Source organism: Microplitis demolitor, chromosome 3 (assembly GCF_026212275.2).
Source record: "Microplitis demolitor isolate Queensland-Clemson2020A chromosome 3, iyMicDemo2.1a, whole genome shotgun sequence".
NCBI classification, from domain to species: domain Eukaryota; kingdom Metazoa; phylum Arthropoda; class Insecta; order Hymenoptera; family Braconidae; genus Microplitis; species Microplitis demolitor.
Window position 1 is genome coordinate 104822 of NC_068547.1, and position 27345 is coordinate 132166.

At 25.6% G+C, this 27345-nt stretch overlaps 1 protein-coding gene across 5 annotated transcripts; it reads left to right on the forward strand.

The window, feature by feature from the left end:
• The first annotated feature begins 27 nt into the window (after positions 1-27).
• On the forward strand, positions 28-26984 carry LOC103573673 (spectrin beta chain, non-erythrocytic 1). Of its 5 annotated transcripts, XR_008403469.1 has the most exons (14): positions 4794-5039; positions 6436-6698; positions 6775-6942; positions 12175-12400; positions 12469-17075; positions 17466-17684; positions 17765-18207; positions 18416-18469; positions 18655-25187; positions 25272-25418; positions 25530-25598; positions 25859-25890; positions 25966-26293; positions 26401-26984. XR_008403469.1 is itself a non-coding variant. In XM_053737813.1 (13 exons), exons 2-13 carry the CDS (start codon positions 6579-6581, stop codon positions 26209-26211), a joined length of 12864 nt encoding a protein of 4287 aa, XP_053593788.1. In that variant the 5' UTR covers positions 28-114; positions 6436-6578; the 3' UTR covers positions 26212-26984. The 5 variants fall into 5 exon arrangements, 4 of the variants coding, with proteins under 4 accessions (XP_053593788.1, XP_014298983.2, XP_053593787.1 ...); XM_053737813.1 differs by lacking the exon at positions 4794-5039 and adding an exon at positions 28-114 and having other exon boundaries at positions 25966-26984; XM_014443497.2 differs by having other exon boundaries at positions 25966-26984.
• The last annotated feature ends 361 nt before the right edge of the window (positions 26985-27345 follow it).

The following is a 27345-nucleotide window of genomic DNA, read 5'->3' on the forward strand; positions in this document are numbered from 1 at the left end:
ATTTTAAAAAATTTTTGTGTTTTAGTTGTGAGTGTTAAAGTTTATTAATAATTTAAGTGAATAACTTGAGAATAAAATTAAATATTTTTGGATAATTTTCGCACTCTGAGGAAAGTAAGTATTTTATTTATCAGGTGGTTTATTATTTTAAATTTTTCTTCCGGTTTTTTATTCAGTTTAAACTTTATAAAAAGTAATTATAAAAAACAACAAATGCACGTGGAAATATTTAAATCTCGTTTATTTATTTATTTTAAAATTGAAGTAAAATTTAATTTCTTGCTCCCAAATCAAAATATGTGAAATTTAAATTGTTTAAATTTCCCATATTATTATAATTACATAAATAAAATAAAAAAGTAAATAAAATATTGACGTAGTTAGTTTATTGTCGTATTAAAAACGAGAAAAAAAAAATAAAAAGTATCGCATCAAGTTTGATGTTGGCGTCTTTTAGCCGGTTAGGTTGTTAGGTTCGTTACTTCGTTAGGTTGTTAGGTACCAGTTCACCAGTACCACTACTAAATCTCGAGCGATCTCAACCAATCTCAACCAATCTTAACTCTCAACGAACGAACGGAGAACGGACCCCAACTGACTAATTTAATAAAACTTTAACACAATTTTAATATCTACTATCCTTAGCAGTTTTAAACAATATAATTATCTAAAATAATAATTATTAACTTATTTTTTACTACATAAAAACGTTTTAACTATTATTAACATAAATATTACAATAAAAATTTAAAGTTTTATATTTTGTTGATAAGATTGTTTTAAAACGCACCGGGTACCTCGTGTCACAACGTACGACGATGTGTGGCCCGCGTTCTTTATTTCTTTCTTTCTTTTAATTCTGCTTTTTTATTTTGTATTTATTATATATATAAATATATGACCAGTAGGTCTCAGTCAAACAGAATCTGTGATGCTGTAAATGTTGATTTTGATGGTGTGCGTTTACCATACAGTAAAAACACGTGGTATGGCGCACAAACAAGTATAAAGAATAAAATTTGCATTTTGTGTGTATTACATATTACATATACATATACAGAGTTGCAGAGCCGCTATTGGATCTATATATATATATGTATATATATATATATATATATATACGGTATAGTGAATTAACTCAATCATTCAATCTTTTTACATCTATGCATTTGTATACTTTTACTAAATCTTTGCTACTCTCTCTTTACCTCACTTTTTTTTTTTTTTACAATAGTAGCGTAGAAAAATTGAGAGAAAAAAAAATATATAAATAACAACTAGAATGTAACGTAAATTGTCCGGTTACGGATTATTTCGAGGTCTCGAAAAAATAAAAGAAATGAAAAACTTGAATTTCCGAAATTCTATAAGAATAATTTTAAAAAATATATAATCCACAGTATTATTTATAAATGGAAATAAAAAAATTTAAGTGAAAAATATTTTCATGTCATGCTGTCACATCCTACGCTATTTCCTTCTGAGGATTGTCAGATTTATTTAAATTACCGTGATACTTTTAGTATTTCTAGTCATTATACTACTACCATACAGTTTAATTGAAAAATGACATCATCAAAATGTAAATGTTATTTTACGACTCCAATACAAACAATAATAAAAAAATTAAATAAAAAATATGAGTAAGGTATTAAATAATATTTAACATCTGAGTTAACATAGCAGTTTAACAATATATAATAATATTACCCTTTATCCTTACATTTGTTTAGTTTTTTAGCAATATTAGTATTACATATATGCAGTACGCCAAGAACAAAAAAATTGGATAAGAAATTAAATTTTTTTATTTAGATATCAAATAATATATAATTTAAATAAATGTTTTTTATTTCGTATAGAATCATATGCAAGTCACACGTCTTAAGAATACATTATGTATAAGCCGGCCTCTTCTTAGATGTCTCATTTGGTGCAAGACTGTATGACTTATTTGCCCACCCGTACATGCCTACAATTTCAACTTTGTCATTTTTTAATACTTAAATATTTTTTTTTCTTTCTACTCTTATTCGTTACCTGAGGAATGTTAAATTGTCAGTAACGTTGAGGTAACGCGAACTTTGGAATGTACTCGCCGATTCTCTTCCTCGTACTGTACACTATCATCAGCTAGTTACTTTCTACTAGACTTTTTTCTTCAGTTCTGTAACAATCCAAATTATCTATTTTCGAACTACTTTTTTCTTCTTAATTTATAATTGCAATTTGTATTAGTTATTTTATTAATAACTTGATAGATTTTACTGACGTAAAAGTGGTAAAGTAACCTATAAAGGAGTAATTGAATTGCTGGTTGTAAAAAGAATGCGGATGATGGTGGTGATGGTGATGGTGATGATGATGATGATGATGATGATGATGATGATGATGATGATGATGATGTACTTGATCGATGAGAGCGAGATTCTATCTCTTCCGTGGTAATGCCACTTTCACTGTATATCTTTACAATATACAGCCGTTATTATTGGAAAATAATGATAAATTTAATTTTCTGCTTGTATTTTTTATTTATTCATTAGTCTCTTGGTTTTATTTTAATATAACGTCATCATTTATTTTAGCTGATTATTTAACATAGCTGTATAAATTATAAAATCGAACCGTGTAAAAATAATAAACGAATAAAAATTTTTTTTTTGTTTAACTTTAAACCAGTAGCTTGTATTATTTATTGAATTAAATTTATATTTATATTTAAGAATTGCAGTCATGTTAAATTTGAAAGTAAATATACAATGTGCATTTGAACACGAAATGGCGGAGGGTCATGTTGTAGAATGTCAAGTTTTAGAAACTCTTCTAGAAACAACGCACTTTCACAGACATTGAACTGTTAATAAATTTACCACTTATCTTTCATTTTTATTTATTTATTTATTTTAATTTTGCTCGATGATAATATATGTACTACTGATGACTTTCAATTGATCTTAAAATAATCTATAATACAATAAAAAAATATAATTATTTTTTGTGATAAACACCTTTGAGTAATCTTTATTTTTTTATTTTATTACTATACTCGTATACGTAAACTTATATCTCTATCTCATATGTTTTGTTTTAAAAATATTTTATTTTATCATTAAACTATCGGTATATCTTTTACTGGAATTTAATCAGCGTATAAAAATAAAGTAACATCATTTTTAATTACTCAATTAATTTTTAATTTAATTATTTTATTTAATCTTTAAATTTTAATATTTCAATAATTTTGATTGGTCATTAACTATATTTCGACCATGTATATCATAAATTTTTCTATTTAGATGTCATTTTTATTGACTTATAATATAAATATTAGTCATATTAAATATATACGTACATATGAATATATGTTTTTTATCTTATACATAGATACTTTTACACACAATGACTCTCTATAATGCAGTACACATCTCGTTGCAAATTATTATATTTTATACGATTTTCATACGATATCTGCGATAACGATATATTTAGATTTCAATTATGGCATATAATTGATCCTCAGTAAAAATTATGAATTAATATTAATTTTATTTAAATTTACATCCACTCCGATTCCAAGTCTTGGTATTAAAATAAACTCCAATTTTAAATAAATAAAAAATAACTTACTCCAAATTCACGTTAGAATAAGATTATTGATAAAAAAAAAAATTGTTTACTTTGGAGAAAGTAATACAAACTAGGAATATTTAATGCCAGAATGTATCATTTTTTTTTCATATCCTTTCAATGTTGATGAGAAAATAAATAAAATAACAGACAATTTTATAAAAAAATATTTTTACATTGACTCACATCTATTTTAAACTATATAACACATATGTATTATAAAATTTCCCCGAAGGTTAATAATTATGATATCACAATCAACAAGTAGTATTAAAACTATTAATTACGTCATTTGTTTCTCGATTAAAATTCACAATTGAATAATTATTAACAGTGGTAGTATAATGATTCATTAAAGATATATACATACTAAAATGACAAACAACAAATAGTTGTATTGCTATATACACATGTACCCAGCACGCACACAACTACTTATATCTATCGACATATTAATTCATTATTTTTATCAGACGAATTAATAGATAAAATTATATAATTAAATTTTAAAAGGATAAAATTATAGACATTTAAATGATTATGTTTTTAGTACTCAAGTTGTATTAAAATAATAACATATTGTCCTACACAATGTTATAATTATAATAATTAAATACTTATATAGCTATTAAAATTTTATTTATTTTTTTAACAAAATCAATATAATTTTTAAAAAATTTTTATCATGTGAAAATTTATAAATATACATATAATGCACATTATTGAAGCATAAAATTAAATTCAAAATTATTTTATTTTTTTTAAGTTCATTATACTGAATTTTACGCATTATTTATTTTCATTGAAATGTTGCGGTACTTTTTGTTTCAATAAATAATGAAAATCTATTCAAGTGTAAAAATAAATATTAACATAAATAAGTGGACAAAAAAAACTCGTGTTATATTTTATATAAATACCACTACTAATTGTAAACTCGTAGAGAAATAATTTATATGTATGTTCAGTGAACAAAGACACTTATAGATGGGTGCGACACCTGAGTAGAGCGCATTGACACACTCCCTAATGTTTCTTCAATTCACAGATGATTAACTAAACGTCTAGATATAGATATATTTATATACACATTTAAACGTGTCGTTTAGTTGTGGTAATGATAAGAGAAGCTTCAGTGGCTTTTGACTAACACTATATTCAATCAGTCGTATTTTGGTCTTCTTTCGAGCGCCTATACAATATTTTATATCTATTTTTTTTTTGTGTTTAATTAATTTATCCTATATATAAATTTATAAATAAATAAATACAGATATAAATATTATTTTGATACACTGTGATCATTTTTTTTTTATATATTATTATATTAAATATAGTGGTGAATAAAATTATTTCTGCATCGATATAATATATATATATACTCACGAGAAATATGTCTTATCAGTATGGTAAATATATAACTTATTGTGTATAATATTACAAAATTTACCATCCTAAGAAATAATAAGTTAAGTAAATAGTCTGGAAGACATATAAGTAATGCTGAATTTACTTTTTTTTTTACATTTTTTTTCGACTGATAACTGATATGCAGTGTTAATATATATTTTATTTTAAGAAATATCATGTGATAAAATTTTTAGGACAAGAGTTTCATAATAGGCGAAAAATTTTTTTTTAATTTAATGGCTATTTAACTACCTGATAATAAATTTTATATTATTTTATTGTATTAAAGTTTCAAATTATTAATTATATTGCTGATTATGACAATGATATTTAGTGAATTCCATAAAAACAATTAAAAAATTTATATATATATATATATTTTGTTTTTTTTTTGTTTTTGTTAATACTTGAATGTTGAATTACATTTTCTCTGTCTCCGGTTAATTGTTATACATAACTTTGTAGAAGTGAACAGAAATAAAGATTGAGTGTCGACAATATGACCAGCAGCAGTAGCAGGAGGACTGTTGTTAGTTTGTATACATGGATGTACACGCTGGTGTTGCTGATGTTGTTGATATTGGTCCTGACAATACACCGTCACGCATCGAGAATTTCGCGCGTGTACAAATTTACACTTGTTATTTTTACATCAACAATATTTATTATAATTTAATCTTAAATGTTAGCTTATTTTTTTTTTATTATGTTACTTTATCTAATTCGTATTACTAATAGATGTTTAATTGCTATCAAAATTTCAAGGTAACTTATCGCTTATATTTTAGTTTTTTTTTTAATTTATTATATAGTTTTAAAATTTTATTGATTAAAAAAATAACTGGATTACGGATTAGTTGTGTTGACACGATTCTATATGCACAAAGGTTCATACATATATCAAAACTAATGTAACGGCATTTTAATTGATGACCATGAATGTCTGGGATGACGACAAAGATTAACAGTAGCGATATACTATTTATTTGTGTATAAATAGACTGGAATCATGTTTTATCACGACACGTTTGCTGAAGATATTAATGTACTAATAACCGATATACAAATATTATTATTATTATTATAAAAAAAAAAAATATAATTTTTCTAATAATACATGTGGTCGTTATCATTATATATATATTGTTTATATTATTAATGAATATAATTACAAAGGTTTAATTAGGATTATCACATGTGAAAAATATTTCTGTTATTCAGACAGGATTAATGACACAAATCTTGTTAGCCTTGAGAAATAATTCTTAAAGATATATATTTTAAAAGCAGTTGTTTGTATCGTAAATTTAATTTTACTGCGGAAGGGGTGTGTCTTGTTATATTTTAGTGAGAAAAAAAATAAAGATGATAGTAAATGTATTTTTTTAATTTAAGGGGCACAGTATGAGCCCGGCGCTAGTCAATGCGCCGTACCAGCAGCACCCCAAGGAATTCATAATAGACGACTACTACTGTTGGAGGAGTATCCGCCAAGACGGATTGATAAATACCGAGGCGGTCCAAATATACAAAGGAGAATGACTCAGAGAGAAGATGTGCTCAAATTCGAGCAGGGAAGGATCAAAGCCCTGCAAGAAGAACGTTTACATATACAAAAAAAAACATTTACAAAATGGATAAATTCATTTTTATTAAAGGTCAGTTTATTATTTTATCCATGTAGAATATTGATATTCAAATTTTAATATTTTATTTTATTTTATTTAAAAATAGGCACGGATGGAAGTAGAAGATTTGTTTACCGATCTTGCAGACGGAAAAAAACTTTTGAAACTTTTGGAAATAATATCCGGAGAAAGGTTGGCTAAGCCAAATAATGGCCGCATGCGAGTCCATAAAATCGAAAATGTTAACAAGTCATTGGCTTTTCTTCACACTAAGGTAAGATAATAATTTTCATTTTTCAAAAATATTTAAATATTAAGTTTTTATGAGTATTCTTTAACTTAAGAAAATTGACATATATTTAAATTGGCGGTATGAAATCCTTCAAGTGTAAATTTATCATGAATGGCCTCTACACTATACTTGGTTGGAAGCTTTATGACATAATGGATTTTACGTATACACTTTATAAAGATATATGATAATATTATATATAACAAACTGTCGGGATTACTCGAAAGCAGTCGATACGCAACAGTAAATCGAATCAACAGCAAAATTAGTTCGACCGTAAGGTTATTATTTATTATATATATGTATAACCATCATACACGTAGAGATTATTGGGATGATGATCAAATTCATTTGGCTAAATTCATATTGTCGGTTATAAATTTTATCAAAAGTTTAATAAACTTAAAATTATTTTTAATCTCTTCCGAATGTCAGACAAGTTAACGGAACATTTAATATAGCTTTCGCTTTTCCCTTATTAGCAAATCTATAAGCGACGATAGCAAGTGATCCACCAAGGTCTCTTAAAACTTATTTCATACATATATATAACATGAGATTTGTTTTTAAAAATAATTTATGTATCTTTTAATATTGGTATATATTTATATATTTTATTTACACGATTCAATATATAAATCTTGATACTGTCAATTCAATTGTGAGGTAGGCGTCAAGGTGCAATTTGCTGTTAACATAAAAGAGAGATGGAATTTCAAAAGAGATATGCATATATGTACTATATGTTTAAAATGGTGCAATATATATATATATATATGGTACTACTGATGATGATGAAGAGAGAAAGAATAAAGAAATATATAAAGAGGTCAGCGACCGTGCTAAACTTGCTAGACCATGAGTATATAGTCTCCGTATGAAATCAAACCTAAACTTGATTCTTGTATTATTGGTTATTGACATTTATCCTAAGATTTTTATACTTTATTACTTATTACCTACTCTCTTTTTTGTATACCTACTTTTTTTTTTTTTTTTTAATTGTGTAATATAAAAAGTCTTAGTAATTTTTAGTTGACGATGAACGACAGCTTTCACTTGGAAAATAACTTTAAAAGCGTTTGAAAATGAATCTTAAAATAATGACAATGCAATTATTGTTAATTATATTATATGCAACGATAATTAAATAATATAATTATAAGTTGAGAAAATATCACGCAATAGAAACATCATGCATTAATACACTATTGTATTGTCGTATACATTGTAATACTTTTTTTTTTTTTTTTTTTTTTTTTTTTTTTTTTTTTAAATCAACATTTCGGACGATGATAGACACAATTTTTTAAAATAAATGCTGTTAATTGTATCTGGTTGGTGGATAAATACATTTAACACGTCAACAAAAAAATATTTATTACATTTTATTTCTTATCAATTATCATTATTACGGTTGATAATTTTACTTATTCGAGTCATAAATCAATCTTTAAGTAGTATAATATCTTGAAACTTATGAGTTTTTTATTGAGTTCAAAGATTTAATTAAAATTATCCACAAAAGTAAAGGAATTTTTTTTTATTATATTTCAAATAACTACGACCTAAATATATAATATAGTGATTATAATTTCTAATTAACAGTTAAGTTATTTACTATCTATAATAATAATAACAATTAGAGATTATTTTTTAACACAGATAATTAATATATAAAATATATGTTGTTCTAAATCAATACAAAAAATAAAAAAACAATTCCATTCTTGTAATTATTAAATTTAAACTTAAATATCACGATGATAAATTCAATCAGTGTTTAAAGCTATTAAAAAAGTAGGTAAATCACCAACTAATTAATTAAAATAAAAAAATAATTTTTATCAAAGAGTAGTGCATGAGCATTTAACGACTACTTGATACCCACCTTACTCTTATTGAGATAACAGACAAAGCGAACGACTGTTTATGGGCAAGGATGCAGCAAGAAACCATTTACAATCCGTTAGAAATACTCATCTGGATTGTATTAGTATATGACTAAGAGAATTGAAAACTACCGTATTTATTTATTTATTTTTTTTTTTTAATTTTTGTAACACATCCTTTGTTACACACTCATTTCCTCCAAATTTAGCAATTTATTGTGAAAGGAATAAATATAATTCCTTATAATTAATATCCACAAACAAACAGAAAATATAATGGATGCACATTATTTTTTTAAATTTATTGTTTATATTTTTTTTTTGGTAGAAATGAAAACAATTAAATAAAATAAAAAGTTTAATACTATTTATAGCAGAAATACATCTTAACATTACATAAGAATTACTTAATAATAAATATTACGCATAAAAATTGTCTTTCTCAAAAAAGGAAGCATTTGTATAAATGTAAAATTATATAAAATTAATAGACATATTTAAGGTGTACTAAAGAATTTAAAGAAAAAAAGAAGGTCAAACATTCACCAACTATTTTTAAACAAGTTAAAATAATTTATATAATTCATTTATCTGAATGACTGATTTAGTTTTTATTAAAATTATTAACAGCAATTAACTATACCTAATAAAGTTAATAGTTAAATGATTGACTTTATCATAAACTAACACGTCTTATTAATCAAATCAAGTTTTTATTTATGTTTTTTTTTTTTTTTTTTTTTTTTACGTATATAACTCAAGATTAAAGATCGAAATTACTGCTTAGTCATCAAACTTGTATATCAATGATCTTCATATCTTTTTTTCTACTATTACTACTACTCCTTTTTCCTCTTCTCCTTCTTCTTATATTACCACTTATGAGAAGACACTTGATGATTTAATTCTCACGTTTCACTTTATACCACTCTTGACAATGAGTAAAAGAAAGCATCGACCTCTTTATTTTATTTTTTTCTCATTATATATTTTAATAGCACACATTATTCAAATTATTTTATGAATTATTAATATTATTATTCTATATTACACTAGAAAATAGTACATAGTACATTTATGAGTAATCAATTTTTTTTTTTGTGTGCGGTGAGTGATGATTAGGTGATTTGTTGTTACTTGTTATTTACTTAATTTTAAACTAAATTCATTAAACTATAAATAATACTAGAATACATGATCTCGTTGTAACAGTGTAGACACATTACCGGTTCGATATTAATATCGACAGGTAAGAGAAAAACTTGTTGTCATAAAATATTATTATAAATTTTCTGCTAGCTGTTAGCACTAAAAAACTTTATAACGGAGAAGAAACTGGCTTATCATTTACATCCATTCTAACACTCAATATATATACACTAACTTTGTTTGTAGTATTACATAGTATTTCTTAGCCATTCATAAATATATATATATATATATATAAAAGGCAAAATAATCTTAATTTGTTAAGTATATCTAAAATTAAAAATAAAATGAAATAATTGGATTTAAAAATAAATGAATGTATTATGTGTATATCCTTGAAGTAATGTCATTCACATTCCATCGATCGACATTTCCTGGCCTGGCAAGAATGCAAGCCAGCAGCAAGAGCACTGCAGTACATTACACTACAGTACCGTACATATACAGTAATACCAGTAATACCATTGGAGAACCGCTACGCATACCTGAAAAGAACGCCCCAGGGTTACCTCGTGAGCACTAAGTCGCGGGAGTCGATGAGAGATTGTTTATCGCATGACTGGATATCGGATTAAAGAATTACAATAGAAATATTCCTACTGTTGTTGTTGTTGTTGTTGTTTTTTTTTTTTTTTATTATTGTTGTTGTTGATTAAGGATAAAACAACAGTACTATAATGTATATATATATATATATATGATAATATACTTTACCATCAATACAATTGACAATAGCTTCTTGTGTACTTCCCATATGTTTTTATTATTTTATTATATTTGGTAAAAGAAAAAGTATTCGGTTCGATGCTTTTCATTGCAATGAAATACATAAAACAACAACAACAACAACAACAACAAGTTTTGATAGTAGCAGTGACCGGCAGACCATCGAAAGAGAACGTTATGAGCCATATGTAGTACAAATAGTTCCTCTTGGAATATACATAATGTGCTAATTTCCTTAAGAATGCATTTTTTTCATAAGTACATACCAACGTAATGTACACACTATTCAGTCACTATTGTAGAAAAAATCTTTATAAATAATTACCTAATGATAACAACATTATATTAGACAATTTAATAACTTTATTTTTTATGCAATATATATATAAATTTTAATTATTATTATTATGAAAAATAAAAATAATAAATACATTTTATTATTTGATTTGTTATTTGAAATGTTTATTACCAATTAAGTACCGCTATTTAACCGAGAAGACATTGATTCTTTATATTCTATACATGAGTTGTCCAGAAACGCCTTTCTCAACGTGGTCGTGTATGCAGTTCAGAGATTGTCGGTACTCGCTAGTTATTTACTGCGAAGGTCGCAATATCCAGACATACCGAGTAGAGGTAACGGATTACACTACTCTGTGTCATTTTTAATCGCACTCATTTTTATTTATTTCTTTTATTTTTGTTAACTAACGTCAGCATTTTTATAAAATACTTAATCGTGAGAATTATAAACAAGAGATATTTTAATTAAATTATTATAATTCATTGGAATGTTAGTATTTGAAATGGAACTCTATATTTTTTAAAATTCAATTGTATCGATAACAACAATGCGGCCACTATAATTGTCCCGTTTCAAAGTACAAAGCTCTTTTTTTTTTTTAATCATTTTTTTATTGAGAGCTTCTTATCACTTATTTATAGTCTTAAATAAAACGTAATCACTATATTTATCGATGAGTAATAATTATTTATGACACTGTTAAAAAAAACACGTTACATCATTTGCTATAAACATGTAAAAAAAAATATTTTTTTTTTGTTTTTGTTTTCAGCGCTAAAATGTTAAACCATTTGAAATAATTTTTTTCTATAAATACATAAAAAATTTTTTTATTTTTATTGCTATGGCTTCTTTAGTCGGCATATACTACTTACATAATATTTTATTACTACGTAAATTAAATTATTGAGTAAAAGAGTTATAAAAACAGATAAATTAATTTACATAAAAGATGAAAATTTCAATCTAGTCTATGGTTCTATTGTAATAATATTATATATATATGATGACAATAGAATCCCCAATATAAGTATAAAAGAATGATAAGATTGGTAAATTTGATTGATTTTTTTTTGACTCCAGGTACGATTGGAAAGTATTGGAGCAGAAGATATTGTTGATGGAAATCCTCGATTAATATTAGGATTGATATGGACAATTATTCTTAGGTTTCAAATTCAAGAAATAGAAATAGATGTTGATGAAGAAAATGAAAGTAGTGAAAAAAAATCAGCCAAAGATGCTCTATTACTTTGGTGTCAAAGAAAAACTAATGGCTATCCACATGTTAATATACAAGATTTTACAGGTATGTATTTTAAAAATTTTTTATATTGATTAATAAATTATATAATAATGTTAATTAATAATGTTTAGGATCTTGGAGAAGTGGTTTGGGTTTTAATGCTCTTATTCATGCTCATAGACCAGATTTGGTTAATTGGTCAGAATTACAACAAACACGACACATTGATAATCTTAATTATGCATTTGATGTTGCAAATAGTGAATTGGGTATTCCAAGACTTCTTGATGCTGAAGATGTCGATACTGCAAGACCAGATGAAAAATCAATAATGACTTATGTTGCATCTTATTATCATACATTTGCTCGTATGAAAAATGAAATAAAAAGTGGTAAAAGAATAGCAAATATTGTTGGTCAAATGATGGATGCTGATAAAATGAAAATTCATTATGAAAAATTAACAACAAATTTATTAGAATGGATAAAATTAAAAATAACAGTACTTGAAAATAGAAATTTTCCAAATTCATTAGAGGGTATCCAACGTCAATTATTGTCATTTAAACAATATCGTACTATTGAAAAACCACCAAAGTATAAAGAACGTTCTGAAATAGAAGCATTATATTTTCATATAAATACTCAACTTAAATCATTAAATCAACCGGCATTTATACCACAAGAGGGACAATTAATTCAAGATATTGAAAGAAATTGGGTTGAATTAGAACGTGCTGAGCATCGACGTGAAGTTGCATTACGTACTGAATTATTAAGACAAGAAAGATTAGAACAACTTAATTATAAATTTGAAAAAAAAAGTGTATTAAGAGAGGGTTATCTTAAAGAAATGATACAAGTATTATCAGATCCACGTTATGGTAGTAATTTATCACAAATAGATGCAACTGTTAAAAAACATGAAGCAATAAGTGCTGATATACTTGCTCGTGAAGAACGTTTTCATGATTTAACAAATATGTCTCAAGAGCTTGTTAGAGAAAATTATCATAGTTTAGAACGTGTTAAAATACGTGAACAAGAAGTACTTGAAAGATGGAAACAATTATTAAAATTATTAGATCATCATAAATATAATTTAACATCATTATCATCATTAATGAGTTTAATGAGAGAAATAGATACAACACTTGTTAGTATTAATGAATTAAAATTAAATTTTCAAAGTACAGATGTTGGTCCACATTTATTGGGTGTTGAAGATTTATTACAAAAGCATAGTTTACAAGAACTTCAAGTAACAGCTATTGGTGAAACACAAAGACGTATTGGTAGACAAGCTGGACAATATCTTTCTAATAATATTGTTATATCATCATCATCACCACCATCATCATCATCATCATCATCACAGCCATTAAATAAAGAACAATTACAATTATTAGAAAAAAAACTAATAATATTAAATAAAACTTACAATGATTTAATTGAAAATAGTAAAGAACGTAAAATGAGATTAGAAGATGCAAGAAATTTTTATCATTTTTTACAAGATCATGAAGATGAAGAATCATGGCTTATTGAAAAACAACGTATATGTAAAACAGGTATATCAGCTAAAGATTTACGTGCTGTTATATCATTACAACAAAAACATAAATCATTAATTGATGAAATAAAAGTTAGAAAACCTAAATCTGATCAATTATGTAATGCTGGTATTAAATTAATAAATGATAATCATTCATCATCTATTGAAATAAATAATCGTATTGAATCATTAAAAGAACATTGGAAAGTACTTGATGAATTACAAGGATTAAGAAAAAAAAAACTTGATGATGCTGCTGAAGCATTTCAATATTATACAGATGCTAATGAAGCTGATTCATGGATTAATGAAAAAATGTCACTTGTTACATCAAATGATTATGGTGTTGATGAACCAAGTGCACAAGCATTATTACAAAGACATAAAGATCTTGAAGGTGAATTAAATGCATATAAAGGTGATGTACAATCATTAAATATTCAAGCTGATAAACTTATTAAATCAGGTATATCAACATTACAATTATCAAATGATTCAGAGCCAGTTGCTGAATTAGAACAAGATGAATGGTCACAAGAAACACGATTAGTACCACAAGATGAATGGGTTGATGAAATAATTGAACGTATTGAAACACGTACTGTACTTGAAGATAGATTAGTACCACAAGTTAAAAGTTTATATCCATTTAATGGACAAGGTATGAATATGATTAAAAATGAAATAATGTTTTTATTAAATAAAACAAATCCTGATTGGTGGAATATTAGAAAATCAGATGGTACTGATGGTTTTGTACCAGCAAATTATGTACGTGAAATAGAACCTAAAGTAATTCAAGTACAAGTTAAAAAACCTGAAAAAATTCGTATAACACAACGTGTTAAAAAAACTAAAATGGTTAATAAAATAATACCTGTTAGAAGAATAAAATCAATAAAATCAACAGTTAAACCATTAATAAATCGTAAAATAATAATAAATAATGATGATAATGATGATGATAATAATGTTGAAAAAAGGCAAAAAATAATAAATGATAGATATAATGAATTAATAATATTATCAATAAAACGTCATGCATTATTAGATGATTCTATAAGACTTTATGGTTTTTATCGTGAATGTGATGATTTTGAAAAATGGATAAAAGATAAAGAAAAAATGCTTAGATCTGATGATTCACGTGATAATGTTGAAACAGCTAAAAGAAAATATGAAAAATTTTTAACAGATCTTTCGGCTTCTGGTAAAAGAATAGAAGCTATTGATTTATCTGTTAATGAATTTATAAATCAAGGTCATAGTAAATTAGATAAAGTTAAATCACGTCAAAATCATATACATAAACTTTGGGATCATTTAAATTGGTTAAAATCACAAAAAGAAAAAAGTTTAGAAGGTGCATCAAGTGTTGAATTATTTAATCGTACTTGTGATGAAGCTAATGATTGGATGAATGAAAAAATAAATCAATTAGATACTGATGAATTAGGACCAGATTTAAAAACAGTACAAGCATTACAACGTAGACATCAAAATTTAGAACGTGAATTAGCACCTGTTGAAGAAAAAGTACGTAAAGTTAATTTATTAGCAAATAGTGTTAAAAGTTCATATCCAAATGAACATAAAAATGTTGATAAAAGATTAAATGAAATAAAATTATTATGGAATAAAGTACAATCTAAAGCTAAAGAACGTCGTTCACGTTTAGAAGATGCTGTTGGTCAACAAATATTTATAAATAGTTCAAAAAATTTAATTAATTGGGGTTATGATATACAAAATATTATAAAAGTTGAAGAATCTGTTCGTGATGTTGAAACAGCTGAAAAATTTATTAAAAAATATAATGAAATAGGTGATGAAATTAAAAATCGTAAAGATGAATTTAATGAAGTACAAGATCTTGGTAAACAATTATTACAACGTAATAATAATTTGAATGATGTTAAAGAATATTTAGATAAACTTGATGGATTATATAATAATTTAATAACTAATTGGAATAATAAAGAAAATTGGTTAAATCAATGCCTTGATTTACAACAATTTAATCGTGAAGCTGATCAAATTGAAGCAACAACAAGTTCACATCAAGCATTTCTTGAATTTACAAATCTTGGTGAATCACTTGATGATGTTGAAGCATTACTTAAACAACATGAAAAATTTCAAAATACATTAATGGCTCAAGATGAACGTCTTAAAATATTTAGTGATACTGCTGATCGTTTAATATTTAAAAATCATTATGATAAAGATTATATTAATGATAAACGTAATCAAGTTATTTTACGTCGTTTAGCTGTTAAAGATGCTGCTCAATTAAGACAATCAGCATTAAAAGCATCCGAATATTATCAACAATTTTCAGCAGAAGTTGATGATTTACGTGATTGGCTTGGTGATAAAATGAAAATAGCTTCTGATGAAAATTATCGTGATTTAAATAATTTAGAACGTAAATTACAAAAACATGAAGCATTTGAACGTGAATTACGTGCTAATGAAGGACAATTACGTAATGTTAATAAAGCTGGTAAAGTTTTAATATCTCAACAAAATTATCGTTCAAATGATGTATCACAAATATTAAAAGATCTTAATAATCAATGGAATCATTTAGTTGATTTATCATTAGAAAAAGGACATAGATTACGTCAAGCTGCATCACAACATGGTTATAATAGAACAATGGAAGATGCTAGATTAAAACTCGAAGAAATTCAAACATCATTACAAAGTAAACAAGTTGGTATTGATTTAAGAAGCTGTAAAGAATTATTAAAAAAACATCAAACATTGGAAAGTGATATGTATCAATGGGAACAAAAAGTTGATGATTTAGTTGCAATGGGTCAAGAAATGGCACATGAGGGTCATTTTGATGCTAAAAATATTTTAAAAACTAGTCAAGCAACACAAAAAAAATTTCGTGATTTAAAAATACCAGCAAAAAAAAGACGTGAAGCACTTGAAGAAAGTTTACGTTTTCATAAATTTCGTTTTGAACTTGATGCTGAATTACACTGGATAAAAGATCATTTACCACAGGCATCATCAACAATGCTTGGACAAAATCTTCATCAAGCTCAAACGCTTCATAAAAAACACAAAAAATTAGAGGCTGAAATAATTGGACATGAACCAATGATTGATAAAGCATTAGCAACTGGTCAAGGACTTATTGATCAATCTCATCCAGAAAGAAAAAAAGTATGTTTATTTTTTTATTATATTATATAAAAATATACATTTTTTTTTTTTTTTTTTTTTTTTTTTTATCTCGTTTAAAATAAAAGAATTGTTGGATTTTTGTATAGTCGGTTCATCCTCAGATTACCTGGGTCTCAATAGGTAAAGTACATACAGCTGCATGATACAACCAACACGAGTGAAATAAATTATTATTAACGCAATTGATGTTTTAATCCGTTAATCTTTAAAAAATTTAAAAAAATATTTAGATAATTTTTGTACTTACAATCCGACAACCAAAACTTATTTTGTTGCTATTTAATTTTATTTATTTTCAGCTTTAATGCATGTTTCCATCTATATATTTATCAACTGATTAAAATATTTATTGATATTAATATTTTATAGATTCAAGAACTGTGTGAAGAATTAGATGATGCTTGGAAAAATTTACAAGATAAAGCTGGTGAACGAAGTCGTGCATTAGATTTATCATTGAGAGCTCAAGAATTTTTCTTTGAAGCTGGTGAAGTTGAAAGTTGGTTATGTGAAAAAAATGATGTTTTAAGTTCAACTGATTATGGTAGAGATCGTGATGCTGCTACTAAATTACTTACTAAACACAAAGTAAATATAAATAATTATTATTATAAATATAAAACTTAAATTATTTATAGTCTGTATATATTTATAATTTTTATTTTTAGACTGTAGAACTTGAATTAGATTCTTACAACGGAATAGTTACGGAAATGGGTCACACAGCAGCAGCAATGGTAAATGCAAAACATCCTGACAGTAAAGCTATTGCTGGTAAACAACAAGCAATCGCACAGCAAATGCGTGCACTTCAAAGATTAGCAATAACTAGACAACAAAGATTAATGGAAAGTATGTATCGTCATGAATATTTTCTTGAAAGTCGTGAATTGGAACAATGGATTAAAGAACAAGAACAAGCTGCTGGTTCTGAAGATTATGGTCATGATTATGAGCATTTATTAATTTTACAAGCTAAATTTAATGATTTTAAACATCGTATTGAAGCTGGATCAGAAAGATTTAATCAGTGTGAAGAACTTGCTAAAAAATTAATAAATAATGAAAGTCCTTATATTCAAGATATAGAAAAACGTCAAGAGCAACTTGGGTAATTTTTTATTTATTTAATATAATAGAGGTGATGGTTTCTTTTATTATTATTATTATTATTATTATTATTATTATTATTATTATATATTTATTTTATTAATCGCATCTTTAGTTTTTGTAGCATGATAATAATAATTAATTTAGTAGATGGGTATATATGGCTTTAGATTAACTCTATAATTAAAATTTAATGAAATTTTGTATAGAGGTGATGAGGATGATCCTGTAATACAAGTACGCAAGAAACATAAACATATGTGGTGAGTTTGTATAAACTTGGTGCACTGATACTAACAATATACATCTCCTTGCATACCTCATTAGTAGTTATATAATAATTTATAAAATGACATAATTGCATGAGTATGTTGTCTATCTGCATCAATGACCTGTCATTTAAATAATATTATTTATTAAAATAAAAAAATTTTAAAAATTTAATTAGGGAATCATGGCAACATCTATTAGGATTGATACGTCATCGTGAACAACGTTTACAAGCTGCTGGTGAAATTCATCGTTTTCATCGTGATGTTGCTGAAGCATTATCACGAATTCAAGAAAAAGAAGCAGCACTTCCTGAAGATTTAGGACGTGATTTAAATTCTGTATTAGCACTTATTAGACGTCATGAAGGATTTGAAAATGATTTAGTAGCATTAGAAGCACAACTTCAAGTATTAGTTGAAGATGCGTCAAGATTAAAAATTTTATATCCAGGTAATAATGCATCTCATATTGATCAACAACAACAAATAGTATTAGCTAATTGGGAAGAATTGAAGGAAAAATCAGCAAATCGTCGTGATGAATTACAAGCAAGTTGTGATTTACAACGTTTTTTAACTCAATTACGTGATTTAATGAATTGGGCTGCTGGATTACGTGCTGGTTTATCAACAGAAGATAAAGTACGTGATGCTGCAAGTGCTCAAATACTTAAAGCTGAACATGAAGCATTAAAGGGTGAAATAGAAGCAAGAGAAGATAGTTTTAGTTCTGTTGTTGATTTTGGTCAAGTAATGATACAAAATGGGCATTATGCTATTAATGAAGTTGAAGAAAAATGTAATCAATTGTTAGAAGAAAGACAAAAACTTCATACTGCTTGGCAACAAAAAAAAATTCATTTAGATCAACTTATTGATTTACATTTTTTCTTACGTGATGCTAAACAACTTGATAATTTATCAACAACTCAAGAAGCAGCATTAAGTGGTGATAATTTTGGTGTATCTGTTGAAGAAATTTATGGACAATTAAAAAAACATAATGAATTTGAAAAATTACTTGTTACACAAGAAGAAAAATTAATAGCACTTAAAGAACATGGTGATAAATTATTATCACAAAATCATTTTGATTCATTAAATATATCTAAACGATTAGAACAAATAAAAAGTAAACGTGAAAAAATAAATATTTTATGTAATGAACGTCGTAATAAATTAGAAGCAAGTTTACTTTATGTACAATTTATTCGTGATGTTTGTGAAGCTGAATCATGGATTGATGAAAAAGAAAAAAAAATTGAATCAGAATCATTTAAAGGTCAAATATTAAGTTTAGAAGATAAAATTAAAAAATTACAAAAACATCAAGCTTTTCAAGCTGAATTAGCTGCTAATAAAAGTAGAATTGAAGAAATAAATACAAAAGGTGAAATTTTAATATCAAAAAAACATTCATCTTGTACTGAAATACGTAATCAATTAGATAAATTAAAAGATAGATGGAATAAATTATTAGTAATATCTAGTAATCGTGGTAGAGGTTTAGAAGAAGCACAAGATATACTTGAATTTAATAATCAAGTTGAAAAAATAGAATCATGGATACGTGATAAAGAAATGATGGTACAAGCTGGTGATACTGGTAAAGATTATGAGCATTGTTTAAGTCTTCAACGTAAACTAGATGATGTTGACAGTGATATGAGAGTTGATGATACAAGAATAAAATCAATAAATTCATTAGCCGATAAACTTATAAAACAACAACAACAATCAAATAACAATAATAATAATAATAATAATAATAATAATAATAATAATAATAATAATAACAACAACGATGATCAATCGAATAATAAATTAATTCAACAACGACGTGATAATGTTAATTTGAAATGGAAAAATCTACAAGGTGCATTAACAAATTATAGATCATTATTAGCTGGTGCATTAGAAATTCATTTATTTAATCGTGATATTGATGATACAAGTCAACGTGTTATTGAAAAATCATTAGCTATGAATACAACAGATATTGGTAAAGATTTAGCTGCTGTTGAACATTTACAACGTAAACAAGATACAATGGAACGTGATATGACTGCTATTGAAGGTAAATTAAATGAACATAAATTAGAAGCTAATAAATTATCATCTAAATATATAAATAATGCACCACAAATAAATGCAATGTTAAATAATCTTGAATCAAATTGGGATCAATTACAGCATTTAACAAAACAAAGACGTAATAATTTAAATAAAGCTTATACATTACATAAATTTAAATTTGATTTAAATGAAGTTGAAATATGGGTTAATGATACTATTAAACGTATGAATGAATCTGGTATACCAACAACAATATCTGAAGCTCAATCATTATTAGAACTTCATAAAGAAATAAAAGCTGAAATAGATGGACGTAAAGATATGATTAATTCACTTAATGAACATGCACTTAAATTAATTAAAATTTATCCTGATATTAAAAATAATATTTATCATTTAGAAAATATAAATAAAAATTTAGTTAATGCTTGGAATGAAAGACATGATAAATTAATAAAATCATATCATTTACAACAATTTAAAGAACAAGCTGATCAAGCAGATAGTTGGTTATCAACAAAAGAAGCATTTTTAAATAATGATGATCTTGGTGAATCATTATCTGGTGTTGAAACATTAATACGTAAACACAATGAATTTGATAAAATGTTAACATCACAATTAGGACGTATTAATGAATTGGAATTATTTTCAAATGAAATACTTGAAAATTATAATATAAATAATAATATTGATTCAACTGATTGTAATATTATTAAATCAAGATTATTATCTGTATGTACAAGACGTGATAAATTAATAAATAATGTTACAATAAGAATAAATAAATTATTAGAAAGTCGTCAATTACATAAATTTTTAATAAATATATATGAAGTTGAAGGTTGGTTACATCAAAAGCAACAAGTTGCTGGTGATGAAAATTATCGTGATTCAACAAATTTACAAAGTAAAATACAAAAACATTTAGCATTTGAAAGTGAATTAGTTGCTAATCGTGGACGTATTAATGATATTATTAATGAAGGTGAAAATTTAATAAATAATAATCATTATGCAACAAAAGAAATAAAAGATCGTTTAGAAGATTTAGAATCACAATGGAGAATATTACAAGAAACAAGTGAATTAAAAAAAAATCGTTTAAATGATGCATATCAGGCATTATTATTTAATCGTACATTAGATGAATTTGAAGCATGGATGGATGATATTGAAACACAATTACAATCAGAGGATCATGGTAAAGATTTATCAAGTATTGCTAATTTATTAAAACGTCATAATAATTTAGAAAATGATGTACTTGGCCATAATGAAGCATGTGAATCTATTAAAGATACTGCATATAATTTTAATAAAACAAAACATTTTATGTCTGATGAAATAAATGAAAGAGCTAAAAATTGTATTAATAGATACAATAGTTTACAAGAGCCTATTCAAATACGTCGTGATAATTTAGAAGATGCTAAATTATTACATCAATTTTTACGTGATATTGAAGATGAATTAAATTGGTTAATTGAAAAAGAACAATTAGCTTGTAATAATGATTTAGGTAATTCATTAATAAATGTACAAAGATTACAAAAAAAACATCAAGCACTTGAAGCTGAAATAATATCACGTGAGCCAGTTGTTTCATCATTATCAGTACGTGCTGCTAATATGATAAGAAATGGTCATTTTGCATCTGATAAAATAGAATCATCAATTCAAGAATTACAAAAAAAATTAATAAATATAAAAGATATTTCAAGTATTAGAAAATTACGTCTTCTTGATGCTGTTGAATCACAAATGTTTTATACTGAAGCTGGTGAAGCTGAACAATGGATTAAAGAAAAATATCATAAAATAACATCAAATGATTATGGTAAAGATGAAGATTCTGTTGAATTTTTATTAAAAAAATTACAAGATATTGAACGTGATTTATTATCATTTGAATCAATAATTGATAATTTAAATAAATTATCACAAGGATTAATAAATCGTAATCATTTTGATAGTAAAAATATACAACAAAAACAATTATATATTATTGATAAATTTACAGAATTAAAAAAATTACGTGATATTAGATTAAAAAGATTAAATGAAAGTAAAAAATTATATCAATTTATACGTCAAGCTGATGAAGTTATTGAATGGATATGTGATCAAACAACAATTGCTGCATCTGAAGATTATGGACGTGATGTTGAACATGTTGAATTATTAATTCAAATATTTGATAATTTTTTATCTGGTTTAACAGCAAGTGAAAGTCGTGTATTTATGATTATTGATGCTGGTGAAAAATTAATAAAAGATAATAATAATACTGATGATACTGATAAAATAAATAATAAAATATATGAAACAAAACAACAATGGGATGATTTAAAAGAATTAGCACATGCAAGACAAGAAGCATTAGCTGGTGCTAAACAAGTACATATGTTTGATAGAACAGCTGATGAAACAATATCATGGATACAAGAAAAAGATGCTAGTTTAAGTGCTGATGGTTATGGACATGATCTTGAAACAATTCAAGCTCTTGTACGTAAACATAAAGCTTTTGAAACAGATTTAGCTGCTGTTAAAGAACAAGTTGAATCTGTTATTGCTGAAGCATCAAGACTTGCTGAATTATTTCCAGATGCACGTGAGCATATTGCTGTTAAACATGAAGAAGTTGATGAAAATTGGAATGAATTATTAAATAAAGCTGAACAACGACAATATAAATTAACTCAAGCTGAACAATTAGAGGCATATTTTGATGAATATAGAGATTTAACATTTTGGATAAATGAAATGATTGCTAAAGTAACAGCACCAGAATTAGCACGTGATGTACCTGGTGCTGAAATATTAATATCACGACATAATGAATATAAAGTTGAAATAGATTCAAGACAAGATGAATTTTATAATTTTAATAAAACTGGTAATACTTTAATACAACAGGGTCACTTTTTATCTAAAGAAATAAAAGATAAAATAACAATTCTTGATAATAAAAAAAAAATATTAATAGATACATGGGATAAACGTAAATTAATATATGAACAAAATTATGATACTCAAATATTTAAACGTGAAGCTGAAACACTTGAAAATTGGTTAATAACACGTGAGCCAATGCTTAATGATAATAATTTTGGTGATACAATACCACAGGTTGAAGATTTAATAAGAAAACATGAAGATTTTGAAAAAACAATAGAAGCACAAGAAGATAAATTTAAAGCTCTTAAACGTATAACAATGTTAGAACGTTTATTTCAAAAACAACAACAAGATGAATTACAAGCACGTCAAGCTGAAAAAGAACGTATTGAACGTCTACGTATTGAAGAACGTAAAAAAAAAGAAGTACAACGTATTACTGAAGAACGTAAACGTGAAGAAGAACGTCGTAAATTAGATAATAATAATTCATCTCATGATATCATAAATATTAATAATATTAATGGTAATACTGATCATCATCATTCACATCATCAACATCATCATAGTGAATCTATTAATCGTTTGGCACCATTAAAAACTACTCAAGAATCAACATCAGCAGGAGCAACAGCAACAGCATCATCATCATCATCATCATCATCATCAGGAAATTCATCAAAATCACATGGTATTTCTCATGTATTTGGTGATCGTTTAAAACGTACAACAGTAGATATAAAACGTGCTGAAAGTATGAAAATTGATAGTAAAAAACCTAAACGAACACCAAGTTTTACAACAAGACGACGTACTCAAAGTTTCCGTAAGCATCAACGTATGGAAAATATGGATCCTTTAAGTCCTGTTGAAATTCAAGGTATACTTGAACGTAAACATGAATTACAAAGTGGTGGTAAAAAAGCTGCTGTACGTTCATGGAAACAATATTTTACAGTACTTTGTGGACAATTATTGTGTTTCTTTAAAGATTATAATGATTTTTCATTAAGTAAAGCTGCTACTGCACCAATAACAATTTACAATGCTATTTGTGAAAAGGCTGATGATTACACAAAACGTAAAAATGTATTCAGACTTAAATGTACAGATGGTTCGGAATTTTTATTTCTTGCTGCTAATCAACAAGAAATGGAAGATTGGGTTAATAAAATATCATTTCACGCTAAATTACCACCTAGTATGCAATTATTGAAATATGATGAATCACAAAAAGCTGATGATTTAGATTTAAATAGATTAAAAACTATAACACCAGATATTACTGGTGATGATGATGCATCAACTGGAAGTAGTCATGTATCAACTCCTGAATTTGAACGTAAAAATTCAGTAATACGTCGAGATATATCTCAAGATACTCAAAATACTCAAAATACAACTAATTTATCGAGCAATGTTCAAGTTGAATTTTTACAAAAACATCGACAAGCTCAACAAAGTCGGGTTAATACACGAAATAGTACAGAATTAATAGCTGCTGAATCACAAACACAAACTGAATTTTTACAAAAACATAAACAACAACAGCAAAATTTATTAGCACAACAGCAACAACAATTAATTCATCATGAACAATTGTCAAGTCAAAGAGATCAATATCAAGCTACACTAAATGATCGTCCACCTGTTCCACCTAGAGGTGCACCACCACCAATTCCCGTTAGATCACCTAGTTCTGAAAATGTCACACCATTGAGACGTAATGGTAATAATAATATTCATTTATTTTCATCATCATCATTATTATTATTAATTTTATACTAATTTATAATATTTATTTTATTTAAAGATGTTGAACAGTATGTACCATCAACAAGACCACAATCTTATCAACAAAGAACCTCATCTCTGAACCAAAATGGATCAGAACAATATCCTAATGATAACACAACATGGCACAGACCAGGGAGCATGGATTTTACTTCATCACCACAGGGTATATAAAATATAATACAAACTTTCTTCTTTTAATTTTAATAATTAATTTTTTATTCAATGATGATTGATAAACATAAAATTTTAAATTTTAAATTTAAAATTTTTGTAGAAGTAGCACCTCCTTTACCATCAACTGCACCACCAACCAACATAGATAAACAGAGTATTCAAGATCCTGGTCAGTTTAAAAAACATGAACGTGTGATTATAATACAATAGCATGCCTGTACCGCATGAGAATTTTTTTTCACTTGACCATATTATCGACTCTGCATATTTTATTCCATAATTTTTTTTTAATTATTTTAAGTCTAGCATGCATCAGCAAATAAATTTATCGTCTGTGTCGCAAAAAAAAAAAAACCCATTCATTTGTTATTTTAATAAACTCGTCAGATTAACATTTATTAAAATTGTTTATTATTATTTTTGTTTCAGCTTATGGAAATACAACAGTCAATATGAGACAGGTAATTCAAATTACTTATTTAAGTATTGAAATACTCTATGATGTAATTATTTATATATTTATTTTGTTTGTTTAGGGTGGACAACAGATGACAAATTCGTTTACTGGTAGACCAACATCATTACCACCTTATGTTGCACCACCCCCAGCTGTCGTATCACCTAGCACACCAACACTGTCAGTAGTTGATGGCAGACGAGCATCTGAAAGTGGTTCAGAAAGTGAACAAAGCTCTGGAGGTTCTCGTAAAGAACGAGATTACAAACGTAGCTCTGTATTGAGTAACTTTTTCGGTAGAAGAAAAAAGCCATCACAATCATAGAATCATCTAGAAAAACAATATTTTTTATAAAAAAAAAAAAAAAAAAAGAATAGAAAAAAAAGACACATAGTTTATATAGTAGGTGAGCATATTTATTTAGAGTACATATTTTAAATATTTTTATTAATTTATTATCGCTAAAGTAGATTCGATAAAAAAATAAAAAATCACATATTTTTATGATTACAGAGTGTGATGATAAATCAAGATTCAATTTTTATTATATTTCATTTTTTGTAGTATATAGATAAAAATTTTCATAAACTTTACGTAATTTTAAAAGTAATCATTGAATTTATAAATACACAATCGAATTTTCTTTTTATTATTTTGTTTACTATTTTTAATTTAAATAAATAAATAAATCATTATATCATCAACATTGTAATTATATAATAATAATCAATGATTGAATATTTTATATTATTAATTATACTTATAAAATCAAATTCCCAAGAAGATGAATTCAATGGAAATATTACTATTATAACTTTAGCTTGAAATGTACCTGACTCTCTTTCAATCGGTGTCAGTTGAATTAAGCAAAGAAGAAAAATTATTATTTTTTTTTTTTTTTTTTTTACTATTCTGTAGATGTCATTATATAAATATAATTATTAATTATATATCTATACATATGTTAAAAGTATTCACAGAATATTTGTATATCTATATTTAAAAAAAAAAAAATTAATTGATAAATATATTGTTAAGAACAGCTATATATTCTGAACCAATGAGCAACTTGTATCTTATCAAAACATTTTTATAATTTTAGAAAATAATATTTTTTTTTTTTCGTTTATTGAAATAATGTACTTTATAGCATTATCAAGTATGTAATAAATTGCTATCTGTACGTATTTTGAGATAATAAAAATTTGTAAAATATTTATCAAATTTGAAAAATATAACATAATAAATAAATAAAGAATAGTTGTTATTATTTTTTAATCTTTTTATAATAACAGCCTAAATAAATTAAGTAATAAAATTTAATACATATTATTGCTAATCTTAATCGTACCATTTATTTATTTTTTTTATTTTATTTAATTTTATACATAATGTTACAATAATAATAGTTAACAAAATTTAATAACTTTATTTTTTCTTTAAATTCATGTCACACAT

What these genes read in the sequence shown, in the direction of transcription:
- LOC103573673 (XM_014443497.2), top strand. An exon ending in ACAGAGTATTCAAGATCCTG is followed by an intron (nt 25,599 to 25,858) that starts GTCAGTTTAAAA and finishes TTTTTGTTTCAG; the next exon opens with CTTATGGAAATACAACAGTC. An exon ending in CAACAGTCAATATGAGACAG is followed by an intron (nt 25,891 to 25,965) that starts GTAATTCAAATT and finishes TTGTTTGTTTAG; the next exon opens with GGTGGACAACAGATGACAAA.